Source organism: Lynx canadensis, chromosome B2 (genome assembly GCF_007474595.2).
Source record: "Lynx canadensis isolate LIC74 chromosome B2, mLynCan4.pri.v2, whole genome shotgun sequence".
Classification (NCBI taxonomy): Eukaryota; Metazoa; Chordata; class Mammalia; order Carnivora; family Felidae; genus Lynx; species Lynx canadensis.
The window spans coordinates 8,759,335-8,783,095 of record NC_044307.1 but is presented as its reverse complement, the minus strand read 5'-3'; the positions used below and the strand labels follow the sequence as shown (position 1 = coordinate 8,783,095).

At 37.8% G+C, this 23,761-nt stretch overlaps 1 protein-coding gene across 5 annotated transcripts in view; it reads left to right on the top strand.

Annotated features, from left to right (window-relative positions):
• The window catches only part of CDKAL1 (CDK5 regulatory subunit associated protein 1 like 1), a 714,482-nt gene that overhangs the window by 18,919 nt on the left and 671,802 nt on the right, over window positions 1-23,761 (top strand). For all 5 annotated transcript variants that reach the window (XM_030314751.1, XM_030314750.1, XM_030314749.1 and 2 more), the window contains 2 exons: window positions 986-1,160; window positions 2,547-2,659. In XM_030314751.1, coding sequence (XP_030170611.1) covers window positions 991-1,160; window positions 2,547-2,659 — 283 coding nt within the window. In that variant the 5' untranslated portion in view covers window positions 986-990. The remainder of the gene's footprint in view (window positions 1-985; window positions 1,161-2,546; window positions 2,660-23,761) is intronic.

The window sequence follows — 23,761 nt, the reverse complement described above, 5'->3', positions numbered from 1 at the left end:
AGGATGGATAAGGAAGAGGACATCTGTTCTATCTTCCTGAAAGCTGTGTCCTCGTTTTCTTGTCTTAATGATAAAAATTTTGAACATTCAGGAAAGTAGAATAGGATAATGAACACCAATATATGTGTCTCAGGTTTAAGACATGTAAGGTTTTCCTGTATGTCTTAACCTATTTTTATTGTTTTAAAGTAAATTATAGACATATTTAACGTCCACATATTCAATATTAATCTCTAAAAAGATTTTTAAAAAACTTTGTTTTGAGAGAGAAAGAGCGAGCATGTGTGAGTCGGGAGGGGTGGAGAGAGAGGGGGAGAGAAAATTCCAAGCAGGCTCCACACTGTCAGCAGGGAATCTGACATGGGGCTCGATCCCATGAATTGAACTGTGAGATCATGACCTGAGCTGAGATCCCAGACGCTTGACTGACTGAGCCATGCAGGTGCTCCATAAAAAGATTTTTTAAAAATAATAAATAAGAAGTAAAATCATGTTTACGATGTCAGAAATAAGATTTTTAAACATGAGGACAATACTTTATATCAGTACTTTGTATCTAATGATTTACATTAATATCCTAATATTATCTAACACCCACTTCATATTCTGACGTCCGTATTTGTCCCCAAAATATCTTACAGCTGGTTGGACAAAGTGACATAGAGTCAAGAGCATGAATTGCATGTAGTTGTTATGCTTCTAACGCATTCACTGTGAATAGTCTCTCTTCGGTTTTTTTTCTCTGTGAGACTGATTTGTTGAAGAAATATTTCCAGTTGAACCTTGGGATGTCCCATTATCAGTAGGATTTGTCTCATTGTTTTCTTGTATTTTTTTATCTTTTGCATTTTCTGTAAACTTGAAATTAAATCTGAACTCTCTATTAGATTCAAGATCAGCAAGAATATTTCGTAGATGATACATGTGAAATAGATTTGTGAGGGACTCATATGCCTCTGTCGTTCATAACTTTTTTATGTAATAGAGAAGATGCCTTCTGCCTCCTGTGATTCTCTCCTGGACGACATAGAAGATATTGTGTCACAGGAAGATTTAAAGCCACAAGATAGGCATTTTTCACGGAAGCATGTTGTTCCAAAGGTGCGAAAGCGAAACACCCAAAAATATTTGCAAGATGAAAACAGCCCACCGAGCAATAGGTAAGCTCTTGTTTTGAGATTATATTCAGTATCCTACCAAGGAAGAAACTGGTGCTACTGATACATACTGGTATATATCAGTGTGTGTGTGTGTGTGTGTGTGTGTGTGTGTGTGTGTGTGTATGTGTATATATGCATATGTGTATATATATATATATATATATACATACATATATATATGTGTGTGTATATATATATATATATATGTATAGGTGCTGTTTCTAAAAATCTTTTGGAGAGGAGATATTTTATTTGGTTTTAAATTTAGCAAAGTAATTGGTTAAAAAAAAAAAAGATGTCAGATGGCATGTTTCTTGAAGACTGGGTCAAGGACAGTATTTGGCATAAATATAGGAAATGCTGCCCCTGCCCCATATCTGTGTCCGCCACCCCAGGATCTCTTTGGTATCTCTGTAGTTGGTATGTAATTTTGTGTTACTTCCAAATGAGGCATTTTACTGCATTTTGAAATTCTTATGAGACAGTGGTGGTTTGGGTATTTGATTTTTCTTAGCAAATTTACAAATACTTCTGGATCAGCTAAAGGCATTGGCACAAAAAAATTATTGTGTCATTTATCATATTAGGTCTGTTGTAGTTCTGTGAAATTGTAATACAGCCTAGCCAGAAAGGATTATGCAGTTGTATAATTTTAACATGCTTATATTTGTTCAGATAGTAAATTGTTGAAAGTTTTAATGCATTCGATGGTTTTATTTGTAACACTTTTTAAAGTCTGTGAATTTAAACTTCTCATATTTTAATGACTGAAGTTTATTGAATTTGCTCTGAATATGTCTTTAAGGTAACTTCTATTTAAATTTAAATTATTAGTGCAGTCTGAGTTGAACGACTATTTTTCCCTTTCTAAAAATATTACATTTTTATAACTATTTTTACATATGGAGTACTTTTAATTATGCTGTAGGGTGATGGTTTTTCTGTTTTGATGCAGTTATTTGTATCTGTAAGTTATAAAGATTGTAATTGTTATATAGGAGTCAGTGAATGGGTGATGTCCTTAGTTTTTCTTTATTTGCTTCTCTTGCTAGAACCATTTTGTTTGCTATTGTTATTTGTATTTACCTCTTTAGGAGTTTAACTTAGTGATAGTACTTTAGTACTGAATTTAAAATGCAGAGAAAAGGGAAATATTTATATGGAGAGAGTCATAACTTAGGTTTCTGTGGTTATTTTTCTTTGATTTTAGACTTTTGGTGTAACAGTTGATTATGGATTAAGTTGGTACGTTTCATGAATAGATTGCGCATGGGTTGCCGTGAGCGTATTTTTGCATAATATGCCCAGAAATCGAGTGATTTTGTTCTAAAAAAAATTCCTAAATGAGACTTACTTTTTTTTTTTTTTTTTTTTATTGTTTAATAGCACTATTCCAGGCATACAGAAAATTTGGATGCGAACATGGGGTTGTTCTCATAATAATTCGGATGGAGAATATATGGCTGGACAACTAGCTGCTTATGGATATGAAATTACAGGTAATGGGATCTGTAGTGTATTTTATTGGTTAGGTTTTTCAGGGCTGAATTCTTTAGAGATATATATTTTAGCTTCAGCAGTTAAAGTATATTTTAGCATGACTTAATGATTTTAAGGCAAAACAAAATGATAACTCTTATATGTTGTCTAGATAACTATAGATACATTATTATACAAATACTTTAAAAAAACTACTTTGAAATAAATTTAGACTTACAGAAAAGTAGTAATATGACAGTTTGCATATGTCCTTTACCCAGTTTCCTCTAGTACTGACATCTTACATAATTAAGCTAGAATTAATAAACTAGGAGGTTAACATTAGTGCAGTACTGTTGCCTAAGCTGCACATCTTGTTTGATTTCTGCCGGTTTCCCCACTGACGTTCTTCTGTTCCAGGATCCAGTCTAGCATCTCACTTTACATTTATTTGTAATGGCTCCTTAGTCTCCGCCAGTTGGTAGTTCCTCTCTTGTTCCTTGTCTTTTATGTCTATGGACTGCTGAGGAAAGCTGATTAAAAGTTATTGGTTGTTGTGTAGAATGTCCCTCAACTTGGGTTTGTTGGGTGTCTTCTCCTGATCAGAATCCGGTTATGTATGCATTCTTGGCAAGAAGAGCACATTGAGTTCTCAGTGCATCATATCCGGGAGTCGATAATGAGTTGATATGTCTTATAACCAGAGGGCCACGTCTGCTAGACTTCTCCACAGTCAAGTTACCGTTTTTTTCATTGTAATTAATAGATCTCCTGTTTCCCCTCAACATTTCTCTGCTAGTTTCAGTGTCTGAAAATTTGTGTCCATGGATCGTGTCTGCAGCAGTCATTACTGTTTGTTAAATGGTGATTCACTGTTTCTTCCTTTCTTACGCTTATTAATTGGAATTCTCCTGTAAGGACGACCCTTTCTCCCTCGTTTTATTTACATATATTGGCATGGATTTACATGCTTGTTTGTCGTTCCTGTGGGTTGTAGTCCAATACTGTTGTTATTTTGCCGCTCGTCTGTTCCAGTTTGGCCGTAGGACCTTGTCAAGATGGCTCCTGTGTTTTCTCAACAAGCCCCCGTTCTTTCTATTGTCTGCCGCCACAAGATGTGCTCGTCTCATATTTTCCCTTCCCCAGCCTTGGAAGCAACCATTTTTCCAGGGAGTCCTGATCCCTTTCGGTAAAAGAATGGTGTTTTGAGCCAGACGAGCTTTGTGGGCAGTAGGTGAGCTCATTGCCACTGTGAAGTGTCCATGTGTCTAGGAGCTGTCAGTGGACGGAGCTAGGAAGTATGTATATGTGGAAACCGGCACATGTCGTGTCTACATTACTGTGTCTGTCAGCATGTATATTGAATGGGGCCATGATTTGATATTTTGTGACAGGCACTGGCCTGGTGCCTTATGTATGTCACCTTGCTTAGCCTTTGGGAGATGTGGAAGTATTGGCATCCTGACTTGACTATACAGACGAGAATGGAGAGGTTGTATCCTACCTTAAATCACACGGACAGTGAAGTCTCTTCTCACCACAGAACACTGCTCTTGACCACTGTTGCCTATGCCTGTGTGATTGGCAAAGTCTTAGCCTCAAGATGGCCTGTGAGGATATGGGAAGATTGGAAACTTCTTTCCTAGTGGTGTTTCCTTCAGCAACTCAATGATCCTAATGTCTTAACTCTGAGTTTTTGATAACTTGTCCTTTAGACCGCAGAATCAGCTTTAATAATTTTGTTCTTTAGATAAAAGTACTCAAAATGTGTTTTTAGAATGATTTCTCAAAAAAATAAAAGGATTATCCTTCTGGATTCGTTAGTAAATTTTAGTGTAAGTTAGCATGGGTTTGCCTTGATACATTCTGATGGTGCAGAATATTAAGACAATAGTCTGGGGGCGCCTGGGTGGCGCAGTCGGTTAAGCGTCCGACTTCAGCCAGGTCACGATCTCGCGGTCCGTGAGTTCGAGCCCCGCGTCGGGCTCTGTGCTGATGGCTCAGAGCCTGGAGCCTGTTTCCGATTCTGTGTCTCCCTCTCTCTCTGCCCCTCCCCCGTTCATGCTCTGTCTCTCTCTGTCCCAAAAATAAATAAACGTTGAAAAAAAAAATTAAAAAAAAAAAAAGACAATAGTCTGTAAGATAATTTCCTAAAACATTAAAAAAAATGAGCTTGACTTCTCCTAGGTAGTGTTAAATATCTAACACATTGTAATTTTAATTTTAGTCCATTAGAATTTTGTATTTGCTCTTATTACAGTACTGTTCTAAGTGATAAAAAGTAAAATAGTCCTGATGCATTTACACAAGAATACCAAGTTTTGTTATGTATATCCAGCTTTAGCCTGTTTTTAATTTTTAATTTTTTGCTTTAAAGAGAGAGTGCATGTGAGAGGGAAAAGGGGTAGAGGGAGAGAGAAAATCTTTTTTTTTTCTTTTTTTCTTTTGAGGGAGAGAGAAAATCTTAAGCAGGCTCTATGCTCAGCATGGGGCCTGACATGGGGCTCGATCCCAGGACCTTGAGCTGAAATCGAGAGTTGGATGCTCAACCCACTGAGCCACCGAGGTGCCCCCAATTTTAACTTCTTATTTGGGAAATAGTAAAAAGGGAGAATAAATTGAAATTTGTTTCTCTTATTAATGTGGTGTACTACTTTTATATAGTTTCATTACTTGTATGTATTTGTACTAACTTTATGTCCTGTTGATTGTCCCCACTTTAGAAATTTATAGTCTGTGTTTAATTCTAGTCTGGCTTGCCTGTAGTGGACTATAGAGTCTCTTTTCTCACTGGTCAGGTGCTGTAGGCCCAGAAAGTATGAACGATAGTAGCTGCTGTAAAACATTTAGAAAGGAAATCTCTGGGGCGCCTGGGTGGCTCAGTCAGTTAAGTGTCTGACTTCGGCTCAGGTCATGATCTCGCATTTGGTGAGTTCGAGCCCCATGTCAGGCTCTGTGCTGACAGCTCAGAGCCTGGAGCCTGCTTCAGATTCTGTGTTTCCCTCTCTCTGCCCCTCCCTCTCTCATGCTCTGTCTCTCTCAAAAATGAATGAACATTAAAAAAAATTTTTTTTTAAAAAGAAATCTCTACAGATTTTATACTTATATTAAATATATGAGATGAATGATGGGTGGATTGTTTGTGCTAGCTGTTGTCTTTCATTATTGTGGAATAGTGGGAGTTTATATAAATTATTATTGCTAAATAATTTAAAATGTTTTATTAATCAAATATAGACCTAAAATGTTTTTTAACTGTATAATTGATGCAAAATAGGCATAAGATATAGATTATGTAAAATGAACACCGAGATTACTGAAAACAGTATACAATAAATTCGAAATTAGCTCTCAGTTACCGGTAGTAGATATTTTACTATTTGGAGACAAAAGAGATTATGTGGGTATATACTTGAAATTGCTTTTAACTGTGTGAATCCAGGAATATAATTATTCTATAGTAAAATCTCAAAGAGGCTTACTCAGAGCAGTTAACTCTTGTTCATTGCTTCTTTCAGACCCTTTTTATTTTGAGAGAAAAGGTGGTTCATAACTTGCAAAATAGTGCCTGCTGGTTTTTCATTTCAAAGAATGAAGCCTACTGAGGAGAATTGATGTCATTCCCTAAAATTCAGAACAGTTGGTTGCATCATGGGTACATGGATGCATGTATACAGTTAGCGTCATGGAAAACGGTGAAACTGTCCCTGTAGACACCATGGCTTTTAAAAGAAATATGATTTGAATGCATACATTCCACGAGTGTTGTTTCTTCAAGTAAGCAGTTTCTGTAGACTGAACTTTTTTCCCCCAGTAAGGCTGCCTTTGGTTAATGTTCTTGGATTATTTCTTTGGAGATGTTGGGAAAGTATTTTCAGTGTCCTCATTCGTGGCAGATCTTCATTATCTTCAGAGTGCATTTAAGGTTAGAATGGTCACAGGTCATTTGAAGCCACTAAGTAATAAATAAAGTATGTGATATGATGCTGAGCCATGCTGTTTTAGTTAAAAGTAAGGCATTTTTTATCTTAATTGATTCTGAAAACTGTTATAGAAGAGTTTTCAAAAATGTTTATAGCAGCGATATGTATGCTTTTTGGATCGCTTCAGACTCTCACAACTATAATTTCATCAAAGATTTCATAACCAGTTGCTTATGAATTCCAGTAGTAGAATAAAGGCATGGTCTCCCAAGGTGATGACTTTAGGGACAGCTCTCATTTAGGTAGAGCTGTATTAGAGATATTTTAGATAGAGCTACATTGGAGGGAGAGAGAGATGCTGGAGAGAGACGTTGTTTACTTAGTAGCTGTGCTTACTGTGAATGAAAGTAGCATGTGCTTTTTGGTTTAGTGGAAAAAAAGTCCATTGCAAGGCCCTCGACTGAAGTTTTAGTTCATAGACAGATGAGAATAATGTGAGTTATATGTACGGAATATTTGTGATAAGCCTATATAGTTCAGAATAGAGCGTTTAGCTTGGGTGCCCCCAGTTTCAGAGAAATCATTTTTATTTCATTTCACTTTTTTGAGAACAGTGCATGTGCGTCGTGTGTGTATGAATGTGGGAGTGGGAGAGAGACTCTTAAGGAGGCTCTATGCCCAGTGTGGAGCCAGACACAGGGCTCAATCTCGTGACAGTGAGATCACGACCTGAGCCAAAGTCAAGTGTTGGACACTTAACCAACTGAGCCACCCTGGTACTCCAGAGAAATGATTTTTAAATTAGGTTTTACAGTTCTTGATAGTTCCTTTGTATATTTGTATACCATTTATTCATTCAGCAAGTATTGTCTGAACATGATGTGTGTTAGAGGCTGTGGTGCTAGGACGTATGAAGACATGAAAAAATGAAGTATACATGGATTCCAGCAGGTGAGAAATTTATTGTTTTTTGGCAAAGGAAAAGCCTTCATATCATGTGTTACATCTTAGAAGCTGTTTTAGTAAGTGGTCAAGCTGTTAATGTATTTTTTCATAACACAGGGATATAGGACCTGCTTTATTAAAAGAGCTTTTACAGTTTATATTTTAGAAATGCTTTGTGATAATGTCAGGTCGGAATAACATTTATTTATTTTTTATCAGGCTAAGTGTACTCTTTCATCCTCATCACCTATTTCACCTATCCTGCCACCCACTTCCCTTCTGGTGACCATCAGTTTGTTCTTTATAGTTGCGTCTGTTTCGTGGTTTGTCTCTTTCTTCCTTTTTTTCTTCGCTCTTCTGTTTTGTTTCTTGAATTCCGCATATGAGTAAGATCGTATGGTGTCTTTTTCTGATTTATTTCGCTTAGCATTATGCTCTCTGGCTCTGTCCATGTTGCTGTAAATGGCAAGATTTCGTTCTTTTGTATGGCTGAATAATACTCCACTGTAGGTATGCACCACCTCTTCTTTATCCATTCATCATTTGATGGACACTTGGGCTGCTTCCATAGTTTGGCTTGCGTCAATAATGCTCCAATAAATGTAGGGGTACATGTATCCCTTTGAATTAGTGTTTGCATATTTGCTGGGTACATACCCAGGAGTGTGATTATTGGATCATAGGGTAGTTCTGTTTTTAAGTTTTTGAGGAACCTCCACATTCTTTTCCAGAGTGGCTGCACCAGTTTGCATGCCAACCAACGGTGCAGGAAGGTTCCTTTTTCTTTCCATCCTCGCCAACACTGGTTGTTTCTTGTGTTTTTGATTTTAGCCATTGTGATGGGTGTGAGGTGATAGCTTATGTCATTTTGAGGTGCATTTCCCTGATGATAAGTGATGTTGAGCATCTTTTCATGTATCTCTTGACAGTCTGTATGTTATCTTTGGAGTAATGTCTAATCATGTCTTCTGCCCATTTTTTAATTGGATTAGTTGTTTTTTGGGTATTGAGTTCTATCAGTTCTTTATATATTTTGGATACTAACCTTTTATTGGAAATATCATTTGCAAATATCTTATTCCATTCTGTAGGCTGCCTTTCAGTTTGCTGATTGTTTCATTTGCTATGGAAAAGGTTTTTTATTTTGATGTAGTCCCTTGTTTATTTTTTGCTTTTATTTGCCTTGCTTCAGGACATCTATCTAGAAAAATGGTGCTATGGCTGATGTCAAAGAAATTACTGCCTGTACTCCCTTCAAGGATTTTTATGGTTTCAGGTATCACATCTAGGTCTTTCATCTGTTTTGAGTTTACTTTTGTGGATGGTGAAAGAAAGTGGTCCAGCTTCATTCTTCCGTGTGCTGCTGTCCAGTTTTCCCAGCACCATTTGTTAATGAGACTGTGTTTTTCCCACTGGATATTTATTCTTCTTTTGTTGAAGATTAGTTGACCATATAATTGTGGGTTTAATTTCTGGGTTTTCTGTTCTGTTCCATTGGTTTATTTGTGTATATTTATGCCAGTATTCTGCTGTTTTAATTACTACTGCTTTGTCATATAACTTGAAACCTGGAATTGTAATACCTCCAGTTCCATATTTATTTTCCAAGGTCTCTTTGGCTTTTGGGGGTCTTTTGTGGTAACACACAAATTATAGGATTGATTCTAGTTCTGTGAAAAATGCTACTGGTATTTTGATAGGGATTGCATTAAATCTGTAGATTGCTTTGGCTGTAGCCAAATCTGTAGATTGGTTTGGACATTTTAACATTTTTTAAAAATTTTTTTTTTTTCAACGTTTATTTATTTTTGGGACAGAGAGAGACAGAGCATGAACGGGGGAGGGGCAGAGAGAGAGGGAGACACAGAATCCGAAACAGGCTCCAGGCTCTGAGCCGTCAGCCCAGAGCCTGACGCGGGGCTCAAACTCATGGACCGCGAGATCGTGACCTGGCTGAAGTCGGACGCTTAACCGACTGCGCCACCCAGGTGCCCCTGGACATTTTAACATTTGTTTCTCCAACCCATGAGCATGGAATGTCTTTCCATTTCTTTACGTTGTCTTGAATTTTTTTCATCCGTGTTTTATAGTTTTCAGAGTACAGGTTTTTTTTTTTTTTGCCTCTTTGGTTAAGTTTACTTGTACATACATTATTGTTTTTGATGCAGTTGAAGTGGGATTTTTTAAACTTTGACTGTCTGCTGCTTCATTATTAGTGTGTAGAAATGCAACAGAGTTCTCTACGTTGGCTTTGTATCCTGTGACTTCATTGAATTCATTCATCAGTTCTGGTAGTTTTTTGGTGGAATCTTCTGGGTTTTCTCTATAGAGTATCATGTCCTCTGCAAATAGAGTTTTACTTCTTCCTTACCAATTTGCATGCTTTTTATTTCTTTGTGTTGTCGGAGTGCTGTGGCTAGGACTTCCAGTACTATGTTGAGTGAAGAGTGCTCAGCGAGCACATTCTTGTTTTGTTCCTGATCTCAGGGGAAAAGCTCTCAGTTTTTCAACATTGAGTATGATGTTGGCTGTGGGTTTGTCATATATGGACTTTATTATATTGACGTATGTTCTTTCTAGACCTCCCTGAGAGAGGGTTTTTATCATGAATGGATGTCGCACTTTGTCGAATGCTTTTTCTGCATCTATTGAAATGATCACATGATTTTTATACTTCCTTTTATTGATGTGACATATCATGTTGATTGTCGATTGTTTTCTGAATATTGAACTACCTTTGTAACCCAGGAACAAATTCTACTTGATTGTGGTGTATGATTTTTTAAAAATATATTAGTGGATTCATTTTGCTAATATTTTGTTGAGGATTTTTGCATCCATCAGAATGTAACATTTTAGGTTTGAATTAAGAAAATGAATCTCCTTGTGGAAATAAGTAGTAGTTTATATGGCATAGGAGATAATATTAGAATTGAATGTCTGAAGTATAAGCATATTTCCTGGACCTGGCCGTTTAACTTGAAATAGCTTTTTAGGAGCGTCTGGGTGGCTCAGTCGGTTGAGCATCCAACTTCGGCTCAGGTCACGATCTCGTGGTTTGTGGGTTCGAGCTCCACATTGGGCTCGCTGCTATCAGCACAGAGCCTGCTTTGGATCCTCAGTCCCCCTCTCTCTACCCCTTCCTGGCTTATGCTCTCTCAAAAAACAAAAACAAAACAAAACAAAAGAAATAGCTTTAAATTTTCAGAGAGATTAATGGGATATGTTAGATTCATCTATGCAGATGTTTGTGTCAAGAATACATTCAAGGACCACACTTGAGGGTCAGTAGAATTTTAAGGGCATTAAAGCTTGATTTTTGTGTTTGTGCTTGGAGTTTTTGGAAATCACATTTGTACATAATTGAAGTATGAATGCACATAAAGTTTCTTTGCCTGTTTTTTATCTGTTTTAAGAATTGGGGTGCCTGGGTGGCTCAGTTGGTTGAGCGTCTGACTGGCTCAGGTCATGATCTCGCAGTTTGTGGGTTCGAGCCCCGCGTTGGGCTCTGTGCTGACAGCTTGGAGCCTGGAGCCTGCTTCGGATTCTGTGTCTCCGTCTGTTTCTGCCCCTCCCCCACTTGTGCTCTGTCTCTGTCTATCAAAAATAAGTAAAATGTAAAAAAAAAAAAACAAAAAACCAAAAACTGGTTACCATGACATTTCATATTAATATCTTGAGCTTATATATATAATAATAAAAGATATTAAGATAAGTAGACTAATTGTGTGGGATTCTGAAAAAGCAGTAGACCTCCACCTTCGTCGAGATGAAACTGAATGACAAGTTTATATTTTACTTCTCTTAGACTTAGGGGCACCTGGGTGGCTCAGTGGGTTAAGCATCTGAGTTCGGCTCAGGTCATTATCTCACGGTTTGTGAGTTTGAGCTTCGTGTCGGGTTTTTTGTGCTGACAGTGCAGAGCCTGGAGCCTGCTTTGGATTCTGTGTCTCTCTTTCTCTATCTCTCTGCCTCTCCCTCGCTTGTGCTCTGTCACTCTCTCTCTCTCAAAAAAAAAAAAAAAAAAAAAAAAAGAATTAGCACAAAATATTATGTACCTATGTGAAATCAGGGTTTTTGTACACATTTCCAGGCAAGGGAGTTGAATTGGTTGAAAGCATACTGTGTGTTAGGCATTTCACAGAAGTCATTGCAAGCATCAGATGAAATAACTTTGGTGGGAGGTGACTGCATATTTTAAGACCAGGAGATTGAGGCTGGGAGAAGGGAGACGTGATCTATACACCTTCACCCAACTGATGTATGCTAGAGTGGACCTTGAGACATGGCTGCTGTCAGCACAGCCTCTGCTCCTTGTTATACTGTGTAGTCTCTCAAACTTAATACTTTAAAGGCAGGTCAGTGTGGAAACCTATTATTAGCTAGGTTTTACTGGGTGTTTTTTATTTTTTATTTTTTGCTGCCCAGCATTTTAATATTTCTCCTGCATGACTTTTAGGACTCTTTTAAGTGCAATACTGTTAGAAGGCTGGTTGTCTGTCTGTCTGTCTTTCTTCCTTTTTCTCTTTCTAGAGGCGAGAGAAAGGGGGGATACGTACCGCTGGAATCCATACTGCAGGAGTATGCTCAGTTTCTTAATTTCAGTGCAGTGGAAGTAAGCTGTTACTTTAGTTAAAGATGGCACTGGGAGCTGAGAGCCACGTGGCCCGGGTCCACCTCCTTTATCATCAGTGTGAAGTCACCCCCCAGGGGGAACATAAATATGACATCATCATCTTTTTGCTTTTCTGTTTTGATCCACAGCAGTAATTACCTATGTGCATTCGGGCTTTACCATGTGCTGGGCCCAGGCCAAGGGCCTTCTCTCTGTTCCTTCATTTAATCGTCACAGTAATAGGGCAAATACTGGTGCTCCGTTTCCAGAAAGATTTTTTAAAGTTTTAGTTGGCACGCATGTTGCGTTAATGTCAGCTGTACAGCTTAGTGATTCGATGGCTCCCTGTGTCCCGCTGTTCTCAACACCAGCGTGGCTCCCACCTGTCACCATACAACGCTGTTACAAGACCATTGACTGCGTTCCCTATGCTGTGCCTTTCCTTCCTGTGACCCACTCAGTCCTTAATGAAGCCTGTATCTCCTCTCCCCTTCACCCATTTGCCCCTCTCCACAACCACTAAATAAAACACTCGATGTTTCTGTTCTAGAATCTCTAGTGGAATTCATTGAAAACTCATCAGCTTTCTTAGTGTACAACTCTTGCCTCTTTATTTTTTTATTAAAAAATTTTTAAAAAATATTTATTTTTTGAGAGAGAGAGAAAGAGAGAGCCAGCGTGAGCAGAGGAAGGGCAGAGAGAGAGGGAGACACAGAATCTGAGGCATCTCCAGGCTCTGAGCTGTCAGCGTAGAGCCTGACACAGGGCTTGAACCCACAAGCCGTGAGATCATGACCTGAGCCGAAGTCAGACGCTTAACAGACTGAGCCCCCCGGGCGCCCCCACATATACCTCTTTAAGGTAGCCTTCTTATTCCTTAACCATCACCACTGCTGTTTATATGTGTACAGTGTGTTATAGCTCATAAAACATGTTCATGTCTGTTGCTAATTTTATATAGATAGTACCTGAAGATAAAAAGAGAACAAAGACTTTGTTTACCAGGCTTTTAAAGAATTACTTAAAAATATCCTGACATTTAGGTTTCTGACTTAAATTACACATACTGGTAACGAGTATTTACAATGAGGTATTAAGTTATGTGCTGAATAGGACATTTTTCTAAGTGTTACCTAGAGTTTCCTTGGAGGAATTCTTTATCCTGTAGCCAAAGGTGATGCCTTTTATCCGAAGATTCTGAAGTCTGTCTGGAAATTACAGTGAAAATAAATTCTGTTCTGATGATTTGCAGACTGTAGTAAATACAAGAGTTACCATCAGCTTATGGATATAGTTGAATCTTAGCGTTATTCTAAAGCTCAATGTTAAACATAGGTTTTTCTTTCTTTTTTTTTTTTTTTTAAAGAGGAAAAGGGGTCTTTTGCACGTTAAAATCGGAACTATATCTGTTAATCTGTTAACTTTCCTTCTCATGTGGGCATTTCAGGCTAATTTTATAAGCTTTAACTTTTTATATGTATCCCGTATGCTGGAAAACTATAGGCTTAAGGTAATTATTTAAAAGAACTTCCTCACCTTGCCAGTAATTTGCAGTTTTACTTTCCCTGTCTGGTTACTATGGACATATTCATATATTAGGTTATTTGCATGAACCACTAGGGATATTCTTAATATTAATATTCTTAATAAGTCTTAATATTTTTTGGTTATTTTTGCCAATATTCACATAGAAAGTTGAGAATTCTAATGGCTGACTTGGTATGAGGGATCTGACAGCACAGGGTCTAAGTCAGGATGTGACTTCAAAAAAAAAATAAAGGAGACGTCCCCTATTCTGGAATGGATGACTGTTGTTATTGGAACGCAGAGCTGTATTCTTTCTACCGAATCTCCAAAAAGTTCAGCTTTCCAGGGTAGGAGACAACAAAACCGAGCAACTCGCAGTGTTAGGATTTGACACGAGAAAGGAGTTTGGAGAGAGCTGAGTGTGAAATGAGACCTCCAGGCACAGCCTATTATGTATCATGAACAGTGGGCTGTTGATTGGAACCGTAAATGTCCGAACTAGACAGCCTCTTTTTGACCTGACCTCGTGTTCTAGGAGGGTGAAATTTTGGAATCCTGTGCTTGGTGTTCTGGAATGGCTGGCTTGAGCTAGGAAAAATTGTCTTCTGATCTCAGAAGGAACGGACTAAAGATCTGCCCTTCACACATTTCCCTTTTGTTAGACAGTGGACTGGGAATGCCAACAAAGTAAAAGACGCACTGATCCAAGTTGGGGAAGAGGAAGAGCAAGCCAAAGGAGTTAAAACAGGATTTTGAAAGTGGGAGTAGCTGAGAACTGATTTGAAGAGAATTAAGAGTGTAAGAGAATTAGCCCGTGCAGGGTGCGTGTTTGTTGTACGTGCATATTGACGAAGAGACTCCATCATTTGGAAGGATGTGGACAGATGGAACGGAAAAACCATTCATATGTAATTTAGTCTTAAAAATGCTTCACTGTGAGGGCCATTGATACGTATAATTGATTGCTGAATGTTATGTACAACTTGTCCCCTCTAGAAGGTTATGTCCCCTGAAAATGGAGCCCAGTGTGTGTACCTCTTAACGAAAGCATTGTGGTGAAGATACTGTTTAGCTTACGTGGCATATTGTGATCAATGTGTGTCCTATAACTTTTTTTAAAATTTTAAACAAATTTAATGTAGTAATACTTAGATTTTATTTACCCGTACTATTTACTCATTTTACCCAGAGGGTCTTGTAAAGAGGTGGTCTTCATTTTAAAATGAGTCCAGGACGACTAATTACATTAAATTTCATTATGTAGGGAATTATATTATGCTTTATATTCTAAGAACTGAATAGCATTCTCTGCTCAAGTCCCTGAAACTTAAAATTTTTTTTTTAAGTTTTTATTTATTTTTGAGACAGAGAGAGACAGAGCATGAGCAGGGAAGGGGCAGAGAGAGAGGGAGACACAGAATCTGAAGCAGGCTCCAGGCTCCAAGCTGTCAGCACAGAGCCTGACGCGGGGCTCGAACTCACGGACCACGAGATCATGACTTGAGCCGAAGTCAGACGCTCGACCGACTGAGCCACCCAGGCGCCCCAACATTCTGTTCCACTTTTGGCCTGACCTTTCCAAGTTACTTAGACTTCTTGTCTATATAGACTCTTGTCTATATGTTACTTCTTGTAACATGTAGGTGTTACTAATACTTGATGTGTAGTTGTTTTTTTGTGAACAAACTACTATGGAGTGCTGAATTGTTTTAAGAAGACTAGTCTTTAGAATTGCTGTTGTTCTGGTATTAAAAATTTTTTTTCCTACTTTTAATATTTTAGACTTTTTTAGGAGAGAAAAATCAACATAGGCTAGAGATTTTCAGAAATTTCATACTTGCTTAATTGTTGTTCACTGATTCAAATTACCTTTTGAGATTTTGTAAAACTTTTTTTGGATAGTGTATTCAGAAATAGTCTGGCTAAGTTTTAGTTTTCTCTTTCTTTCTCTCTCTCTTTCTCTGTCCCTCCCTCCCTCCTTCTGTCCTTGCCTTTCTTTCCATCTTTCTTTCTCAAGGGTAAATGATAAATTACCAGGGAAGCTACACTTAAAAATCTGTTTTTTGTGTTACTGTTCTTGACTTTTGGGAAGAACCTTTTTTTGAGATGTTGACACTTGAGTGTGTAAAATAGTGTGGGCTCTTCTGGGCCTTTAAAAATTTAGTGAGTTTGGATTAAAGATGTGATGTATTTTTAGCTCTTGGACAATAGATGGCAGTATTATATTACATGATCACTGCCCCTATAATACATATGAAAAGTGATTTTCATGTTACAAATAGTCCTCTTATAAAATTATTAGAAGTTATTAAATTTGTTAACACCTTATTTTTTCTGATTTACTACTTTTAAAAGCGTGTAGTAGTGTTTATATAAGAATTGGACAAGTTGACCTTCTCGGAGGCAGCACGGATCCTGTGCAATCTGCTTGCAACATGTATGCTGGAGACCAGATGTGAAATGACTCATTCACCGACTCATTGCTTGACATCTTCATAGCTCTCTTGCCCTGACTGTGCTTGTCCTAGAATGTGGTGGTTGCCCTCTCGCCCACGGGAGCCTACTAAGGTGGGAGTTTTTGCCTCTGAGGACAAACATTTGTTACCTCTGCCATTACGTCGCTTGCGTACTTTCTCAAAACGAATCTTTGCGTAAGATGCATCTTGAGTAGCCCATTAATCCTCAAATTAATCCTCAAATCTGTTAACATATTTAAGGTTAATGAGGCTTAATGTGAAATGAGAAGGCAGTAAACTACAGCCCTTTAAAATTTCCCACCGTTCCCACTTGACCCACATGTGTTTGATGGTTAATTTCAGCGGAAGTGATTCGAATGTCTGGGCAATCTGCAGACTTCCTTCTGGTCCTTCCTCTATTGTAGCCTGGTGCTTGTCAAATTTAAGCGTTGGTAAGAATTTTTGTACATAGATTCATGCAGGTGATATATATGGGTGACTTAAGGGCCTGTTTGTGTGTTTGTGTGCGTGTGTATAACAGTCGTGACTCTGCATATTAGATCAACTAAACTTGATCATTTCGATCCTGATGCTTGTATTTACCCTAAGTCTGCTTGCACTGCTGCTGGTATGTTCCCCTGGCTTAGAGGCAGAGAGAAGTCCCTCTGTTAGTTCCTTCTTAGGGTAATTTGTCTGTTTCCCATGTGTCTCCCATAGTGAGTGAGTTCCTCCTATCTTAGCCATCTTTACCTTTGACATCTCAGAGACAACTGTCACTTAATTTTTAGGAGCAGACAGTAGCCCCTATTATCATTGGCTAGACTGTAAGACCCGGCTATGGCCATGGATTAGCTGTATGACTTTGGACAAAAGACAGTGTCTCTGTACTTCAGTATCTGTCTGTACTTAATGAAGACAACAGTAGTTTTCCCCCCAAAGATTAAATGTTAGCATGTGCAAAGTGTTCAGTGGATTATCATTATTACCATTAAGCACAGGACCTGGCACAAAATAGGAATTCAGGTGTTCTTTTAAGTGAATTAGTGAACAAATAAAAATGATATTTTGGCTATCTCGAAGTAAGTTTATTAGACTTATCTTTATAGCAGAATAAAACTTTAAAGTATATTCTAAAGGTTAAATAAATTGTGTGTGTGTGTGAGTGAGCAAGAGAGAGAGAGAGAGAAAGAGAGAGAAAATCCCTTGAGTTTTCAGTACAATCCTATTTCGGTGTCTGTCAACTCCAGTCTGCATAGTCTTGGCAGGTCTTGGGTAAGATCCTCATACTATCACTTTTCCTGACATGGACACTACAAATTATATCGAATCAGAAATCTAATTTAATCCATCCTTATGAAACTGCAAGCAGTAATTGCCTTCAATGTAATGGGATTGGATTCAGTGTTAGAAATGCTGATGTTCCCGGGGCGCCTGGGTGGCTCAGTCGGTTGAGCGTCTTCGCCTTCGCAGGTCATGATCTTGCAGTTTGTGAATTCAGGCCCCGCCTCGGGCTCTGGGCTGACAGCTCGGAGCCTGGAGCTGCTTTGCATTCTGTCTCCCTCTCTCTCTATCTCTGCCCCTCCCTTGCTCACACTCTGTCTCTCTCCCTCTCAAAAATAAACATTAAAAAAAAAATGTTGATGTTCCCTCAAATCTAAAATTTGGTTCTCTTTATTTCCAAATATTTGTGTGTATACCCAGAGACTTGTAGAGAGACACCAGTGACCTTGGAGTGCTACTTGTATTCAAATGTTGAGTTCCTTGTGACAGTTGGTAAGGGTGCAGAGTATGAGGACGGCAGTGAGAAGGGTACTTTCTCCTTTTCCCCCTTTTTACCCGGAACTAAAGCAGAGAGAAATAAAACTAAGGGCCTTCAAAATGGGCTTTTTTCACCCATTCAGAAATAGAGGAAAGAAATTAAGAGTCTCTAGAGAAGATGCAGAATGTTGTTTACCCCTGAGGGTGAGCATTTAGCCCTTGTAATATGGCAGAAGGCGCTGTGGGGTGAAGGGAAATCCTTCTAAAAAGCTTACTCTTAGCATGTTTTGACTTAATCCTTCCCTGTGAGTCATTTTTAGAAGTAGCTCAGTTTACCAACTTGCACGTCTTACACTTGAATATGTTGTGAGTAAGGGGTGAGGTTGATCCACGGACTGCATTTGTGCGCTACGGTCTGACTTGCGCTGGGTCATGGGGTCATGTTTCATCCTCTGCTGTGACTCTTTTCAGGTGTTTCTGGCAACCATTTTAGCCGCCATCTTATTAGCCGTTGTCTTGTCGCTGTCTTTTTAATTGAGTTGCTGTAATTTAAGATGGAATCCTATTAACTGTGATTTTGAAATCTCTGTAAAGAGCTCCTTGAGTGAATTTTGAGGAAAATTCATGGTAACACACGAATCAGAGACAAAAAATCATTGGGAATATTTTCTGCTTTTCATGTGAGAGCCGAGTTAGCTACCTTAGAAAAATAAAGGAAGGGACTGGTGGTGGTGTTCTAGAATACATACGTTATAGTCCAACAACACCACACAGGAACCCGTTGAAAGATGTGAAAACAGAAGACATTGAAAATGGTATACAAACCTCTAAATAGGAGGTCAAATTAAGGCAAAGACTCTTTAGGGAGAGTATTCGAAGCTTTTCATTTCCATCTCTTTTGCAGTAGCTTTTAATCTTGTGATTTAGGTGAGTTGCAAATCAAGCACAAGCCATAAACAAAGGCTTTCTTTCCTGGGGCAGGGAGGGGGGAAACGGGGCTTTGCAGTTTTGAGTGAAGGTTTATCTAGTAGCATAGAGACCGGAAGGATACTGTGTTAGGTGAAGAATTGTTGGTTGTCGTGTTTGTGGTGTGTGAGCTGCAGCGGGAGTGTGGTCAATGTTTGTGTGTTCTTCATGTAGGAATTTAAACCTAGATTTCCAAATGTATACAGGAAACATTGTAAAAACAAGAACTGTTTTGCAAAATTTTACACAGCGTAGAAATGCGTGCATTAATTGTGACACAGGATAATTCTAGGATTTGACTTATTATATGTTTTAGGAATTCATGTGGGAATATAAAAACCAGCAATTTCGAGCCGGTGATGGCTCAACCATTCTTAACTGAGGGATGTTTGGATCAGTCATTAAAACTTTCTGAGCCTCATCAGGTCTTTTTTGTTTTTTCTTTTTTGTTTTCTTTTTAATGGAGTGATGTACCACAAACCTCATGAAATTGAAATGAAAACATGTAAACATGAGGTAATGTTTTAGTTCTTGAAAATATTTATGATTTAAAAGACAAATAATATGTTTATTTATTAGGCTTTAATGTTATTAAACTGTAAACTGATGGGCTTTGAATTCCTTGCTATACTCTTTCATCTGTGTTGCATTAAAGATGTTTTTGTACAATTTAGAAGCTCGATTCCTAGATATACCAAAAGGTGGCACTGTTTACCTATGTCTTAATATTTTTAATTTGCTTTTTGATGAGAACATGTGTTGGATGTTTTATCTGGAAATGTATTAAATTGAGGTTATATTTTTTACATTTAATTTTCTGTTTTGTAAATGGATCTTTAATTCACGCAGGGTTTACTAGGACCAGGTTTCATTTTTACTTTGAAATGGCTTGGAAATTCAGATATTTAGCAGTCAGTTTGTAGATATAAACTCCTGTATAATCCAGTATAATTAATAAAACCTTGTATTAATGTGACAGCTAATGTTTCATGGAAAACACAGTTGCTTTTGTATAGCAGGAACCATTAATTTTTTTAAGCCTCTAAAAACAATCCAGTGATTAAAACATAACAGCCATAAATAAATGATTTGTGTGGCTTTCAGGTCACACCACGTAGGTTTATCCATTCTGGAATGTTATTTTATGTTAAAAGTACCTTTGAAAATTTAGCAAAATCTGTCATTGCTTGAATTTCCTGCTGGCAGTAATGTGATGAAAGGGGAATCTAGTAGGTTCTGTGAATAGCTTCTCAGGTGAGAAATGCAAAAATTAGATAATAGGAATGTGATTTGAAGTGAGGATTTATATGCAGCAGGATGTGGTTCATACACTTCCCATGCAGTTAGGTGAAAACCTCCTGATTGTTCATTCATGGAGCATAATGTACGACCAACACAGTGTACGACCCGAGCAAGAGAATACGAGGAGGTTATTTTTATGTCCAGTCAGAGCTATCTGTCCTTGGTTTGCAGCATAAACAGAATTTGTCAATAATTTTTACTGGAAGTGGAAACGCACAACACACTTCTGTTACCAATATTAGAAAAGGTTTGACTCTTGTTTGGGGGCAGGGTTAAATCAAAGGCAATTGGGGGTGTGCTTCCATGGTTTCCTTCATTTAAAACTAGAACATGTTTCAAGTTAACATGGGTTGTACATTTCAATTTTTGTTAATTTTCCTTAAATACCACTTTTTAAGGTACAGGCCTTAGAAATATAGAGTTTGCCTCTTTTTCCATTAAAAAAAATCTTATAACTCTGATGTGACTGTTTCAGTTACTCAGTGTGTGTCGTTTAGGGGAAGTGAGGACACACATGGCAGAGGTTTGTTTTATGTTCATGAGAGTGTATGTGCTTGTATTTAAATGTTCACTCTTGTTGCTGCCTTTGTTGATGTTAGTAATATGATACATATGTGATTTGTCCGATTTGTTTAAAAATGCATAATTAAAGGAGGATTTGATTATTCAACAACTGTTCCAGTAGCTAAAGACTATTATTTAGATATTTTCTTCCAGTATTTGACAACTGTTGTGTGAGCTATGAATAGTATGAAAAATAGAATGAATGTACTATGACACTTTAATACTTCAGACCCCATACTCTTAGGATACTATTATTGTAGAGATTAGAACACCGTGTTTTCATTATTTAAAATAGCGAGAAACTGATCTACTCTTTCCCCTTTTCTGCGTGTGTGTGTGTGTGTGTGTGTGTGTGTGTGTGTGTAGATATAAAATTCTGTGGATTTGGTAAATGACAAAGGTTTATTTTTGAAAATGACTTTGTGTTTTCAGATTTTTATAAGGAAGTTAGAAAAATGTACTCAGAATGACTTCTAAAAAAAACCCTCAATAAAACAATTCGTGAACAACAACAACAGCAACAACAACAACAACAAATAAACCCTCTATTTCTACAAAAATGCAAAATGGAGAAAGACAGCTAAGTGTCCCCCAAATGCTTTACACAGAATTCCCCTTCTCCACCCTGCCCCCTTCCCCGACCCCACCGCACCCAGGCTCTCACCATAATTTCAGATTTGCTTCTCAGGGAAGCTGACATAGTAAAATGTGATGTTTTACAACCAGTACTTTTCCTGCAAATAATAGTTGTGATTAAAATAAATCAAATCAAATAGCATTATATATTTGTTATGAAAAAAGATGTATCCTGCACAGTTTATCTGGTTCCTGTAGATGCCTTATAATAATGTGCTAATTTATGCTGATGATCTTACCTTATGACACTTCTGTGTGGCCTAGATATGTTAATATGTTCCAGCTTTTTAATTTCAGTAATCTGTGTTGGTTGAATATGCTTGTTAGTCCATGGTACCCCTCACCAGTCTGTGTCAAGGACTGGAAAAGAACAAGAAAATGCATCTCAGAATAATTTTCTTGAAGCATGCCTTAGTAAGGGAGGAAATTATAAAATAGATATAATTTTAAAAAGACTGTCACATCTGAATATTCACTGAGAGTAGTAAGTACTCCAAATACTGTCAGCTTTTAATTAGGAGAGTAGGGTCGTTGGTATTATTAAGCAAGGCCTTATTAGTAACCTTTTGATTTAAAACAAAATTAAAAAAAATGTCAATGAGAAAATATTACAAGAGAAATAGATGTCATAAGCAGTTTTAAAGAAGTAAACCATTTTATTACAGCTCCTTTTCTGTTCTGTTCTGTACACTTTGAGGGTTATGTGTCTAAAAATCCCCGTGGTAGGAAACTACTATTATGTGGTTGAGAATTTCAAGACCTTGTGGTAGAAAAAGGGGTAAGGATGATCAAGACCTAAAACATATGGGAGAATTAAAATACTTTAAAGAAATTTCAAAATAAAAATTTCAAAGAAGGAAAATAAAAATATTTATGACTTAAATTTAATTAATTTATTTATTATCCTTTTTCCCAGAAACTCTTGATAAATTATTTTTATCCTTTCTAGAGAAAGTACTTATCCTAAGAGGGTTTTTTTTACTTATATTTAGCCCTTGATCCGCAAGTGTAATGGTCCTTTATCTTTTCCTTGAAATTGGGTCTCACTATTTTTGGGTCTCACTTTGATCTGAAAAACACTGATCAATTCAAATGTCTGAAAAACCTGGGGTAATTTTTAAATTAGCATGCGTGGCATAACTGAATACATAGTTCTCAAACCTCTCTGAGCCTGTGATTCCTAATCTGTAAAATGGGTTCAGGGGCTGTTGAGAAAATTAATAAATGGTTGATAAGGATTGGTATTATTAAGTATTAAAGAACATTCATTTTTATATAGAAATGTTTTAAATTTGGATCTCTGAAACAAACTGGAACTTCAGTTTAAATATGCGCTTAATTCATTTTAACCCACTTGGTTTTGTGTGTCTCTCTTGTACACCTTTCTGATGCTAAAGTGTTAATTAGGAAATGAGGCAAAATAGGATATTGAGGTAACATATGATAGTTGGCTTCTTCGGGGAACCAGCAAGACAGAGTGGAGTGATTTCATAGAAGGAAAAGGGATTAGCAGTTGGAAGATTTGAAGTCTTGCTTCAAAGGTGACATTATTAGGGAACTTACTTACCTTTTTTTTTTTTCAGTGAATTTATTTTTTATTTTATTTTTTTACTTCTCATTTTGACATTTTGACTGTTTCCAGAAGTATGAGGGATGGGTCGTGTTTTTTCACATACTTTGGAATTGGTAAAGTACTATGTTAAGAAATGTCAGGTGTGAATCTTTAAAAAAATTTTTTTTTTTTTAAATTTTTTTTTTTTTTCAACGTTTATTTATTTTTGGGACAGAGAGAGACAGAGCATGAACGGGGGAGGGGCAGAGAGAGAGGGAGACACAGAATCGGAAACAGGCTCCAGGCTCTGAGCAGTCAGCCCAGAGCCTGATGCGGGGCTCGAACTCACGGACCGCGAGATCGTGACCTGGCTGAAGTCGGACGCTTAACCGACTGCGCCACCCAGGCGCCCCAAAAAAATTTTTTTTTAATGTTTATTTATTTTTGAGAGAGAGAGAGAGAGAGACAAAGTGTGAGTGGGGGAGGAGCAGAGAGAGAGGGGGACACAGAATCCGAAGCAAGTGCCAGGCTCTGAGCTGTCAGCACAGAGCCCGATGCGGGGCTCCACCTCACAAACTGCAAGATCATGACCTGAGCTGAAGTTGGGCACTTAACTGACCGAGCCACCCAGGTGCCCCGTGAATCTTTTTTGAACACTTCTAACTCTGCCCCTCCATCCCCTCCCCTCTCCCAGTCAAGCTCTTCCTTAATGCAGTCTTATGACCGAGATGGTCTTTATCTCTGCTTATAGCACTTACTAGATTCTGTTGGAATTACTTGTTCACAACTCTCTCTCACTCTGTCCTATTAGACTGGACTTGAGTACAACTTTTCTATTCATATGACCTCCTATTATATTTGGCCTATAATAAGCACGC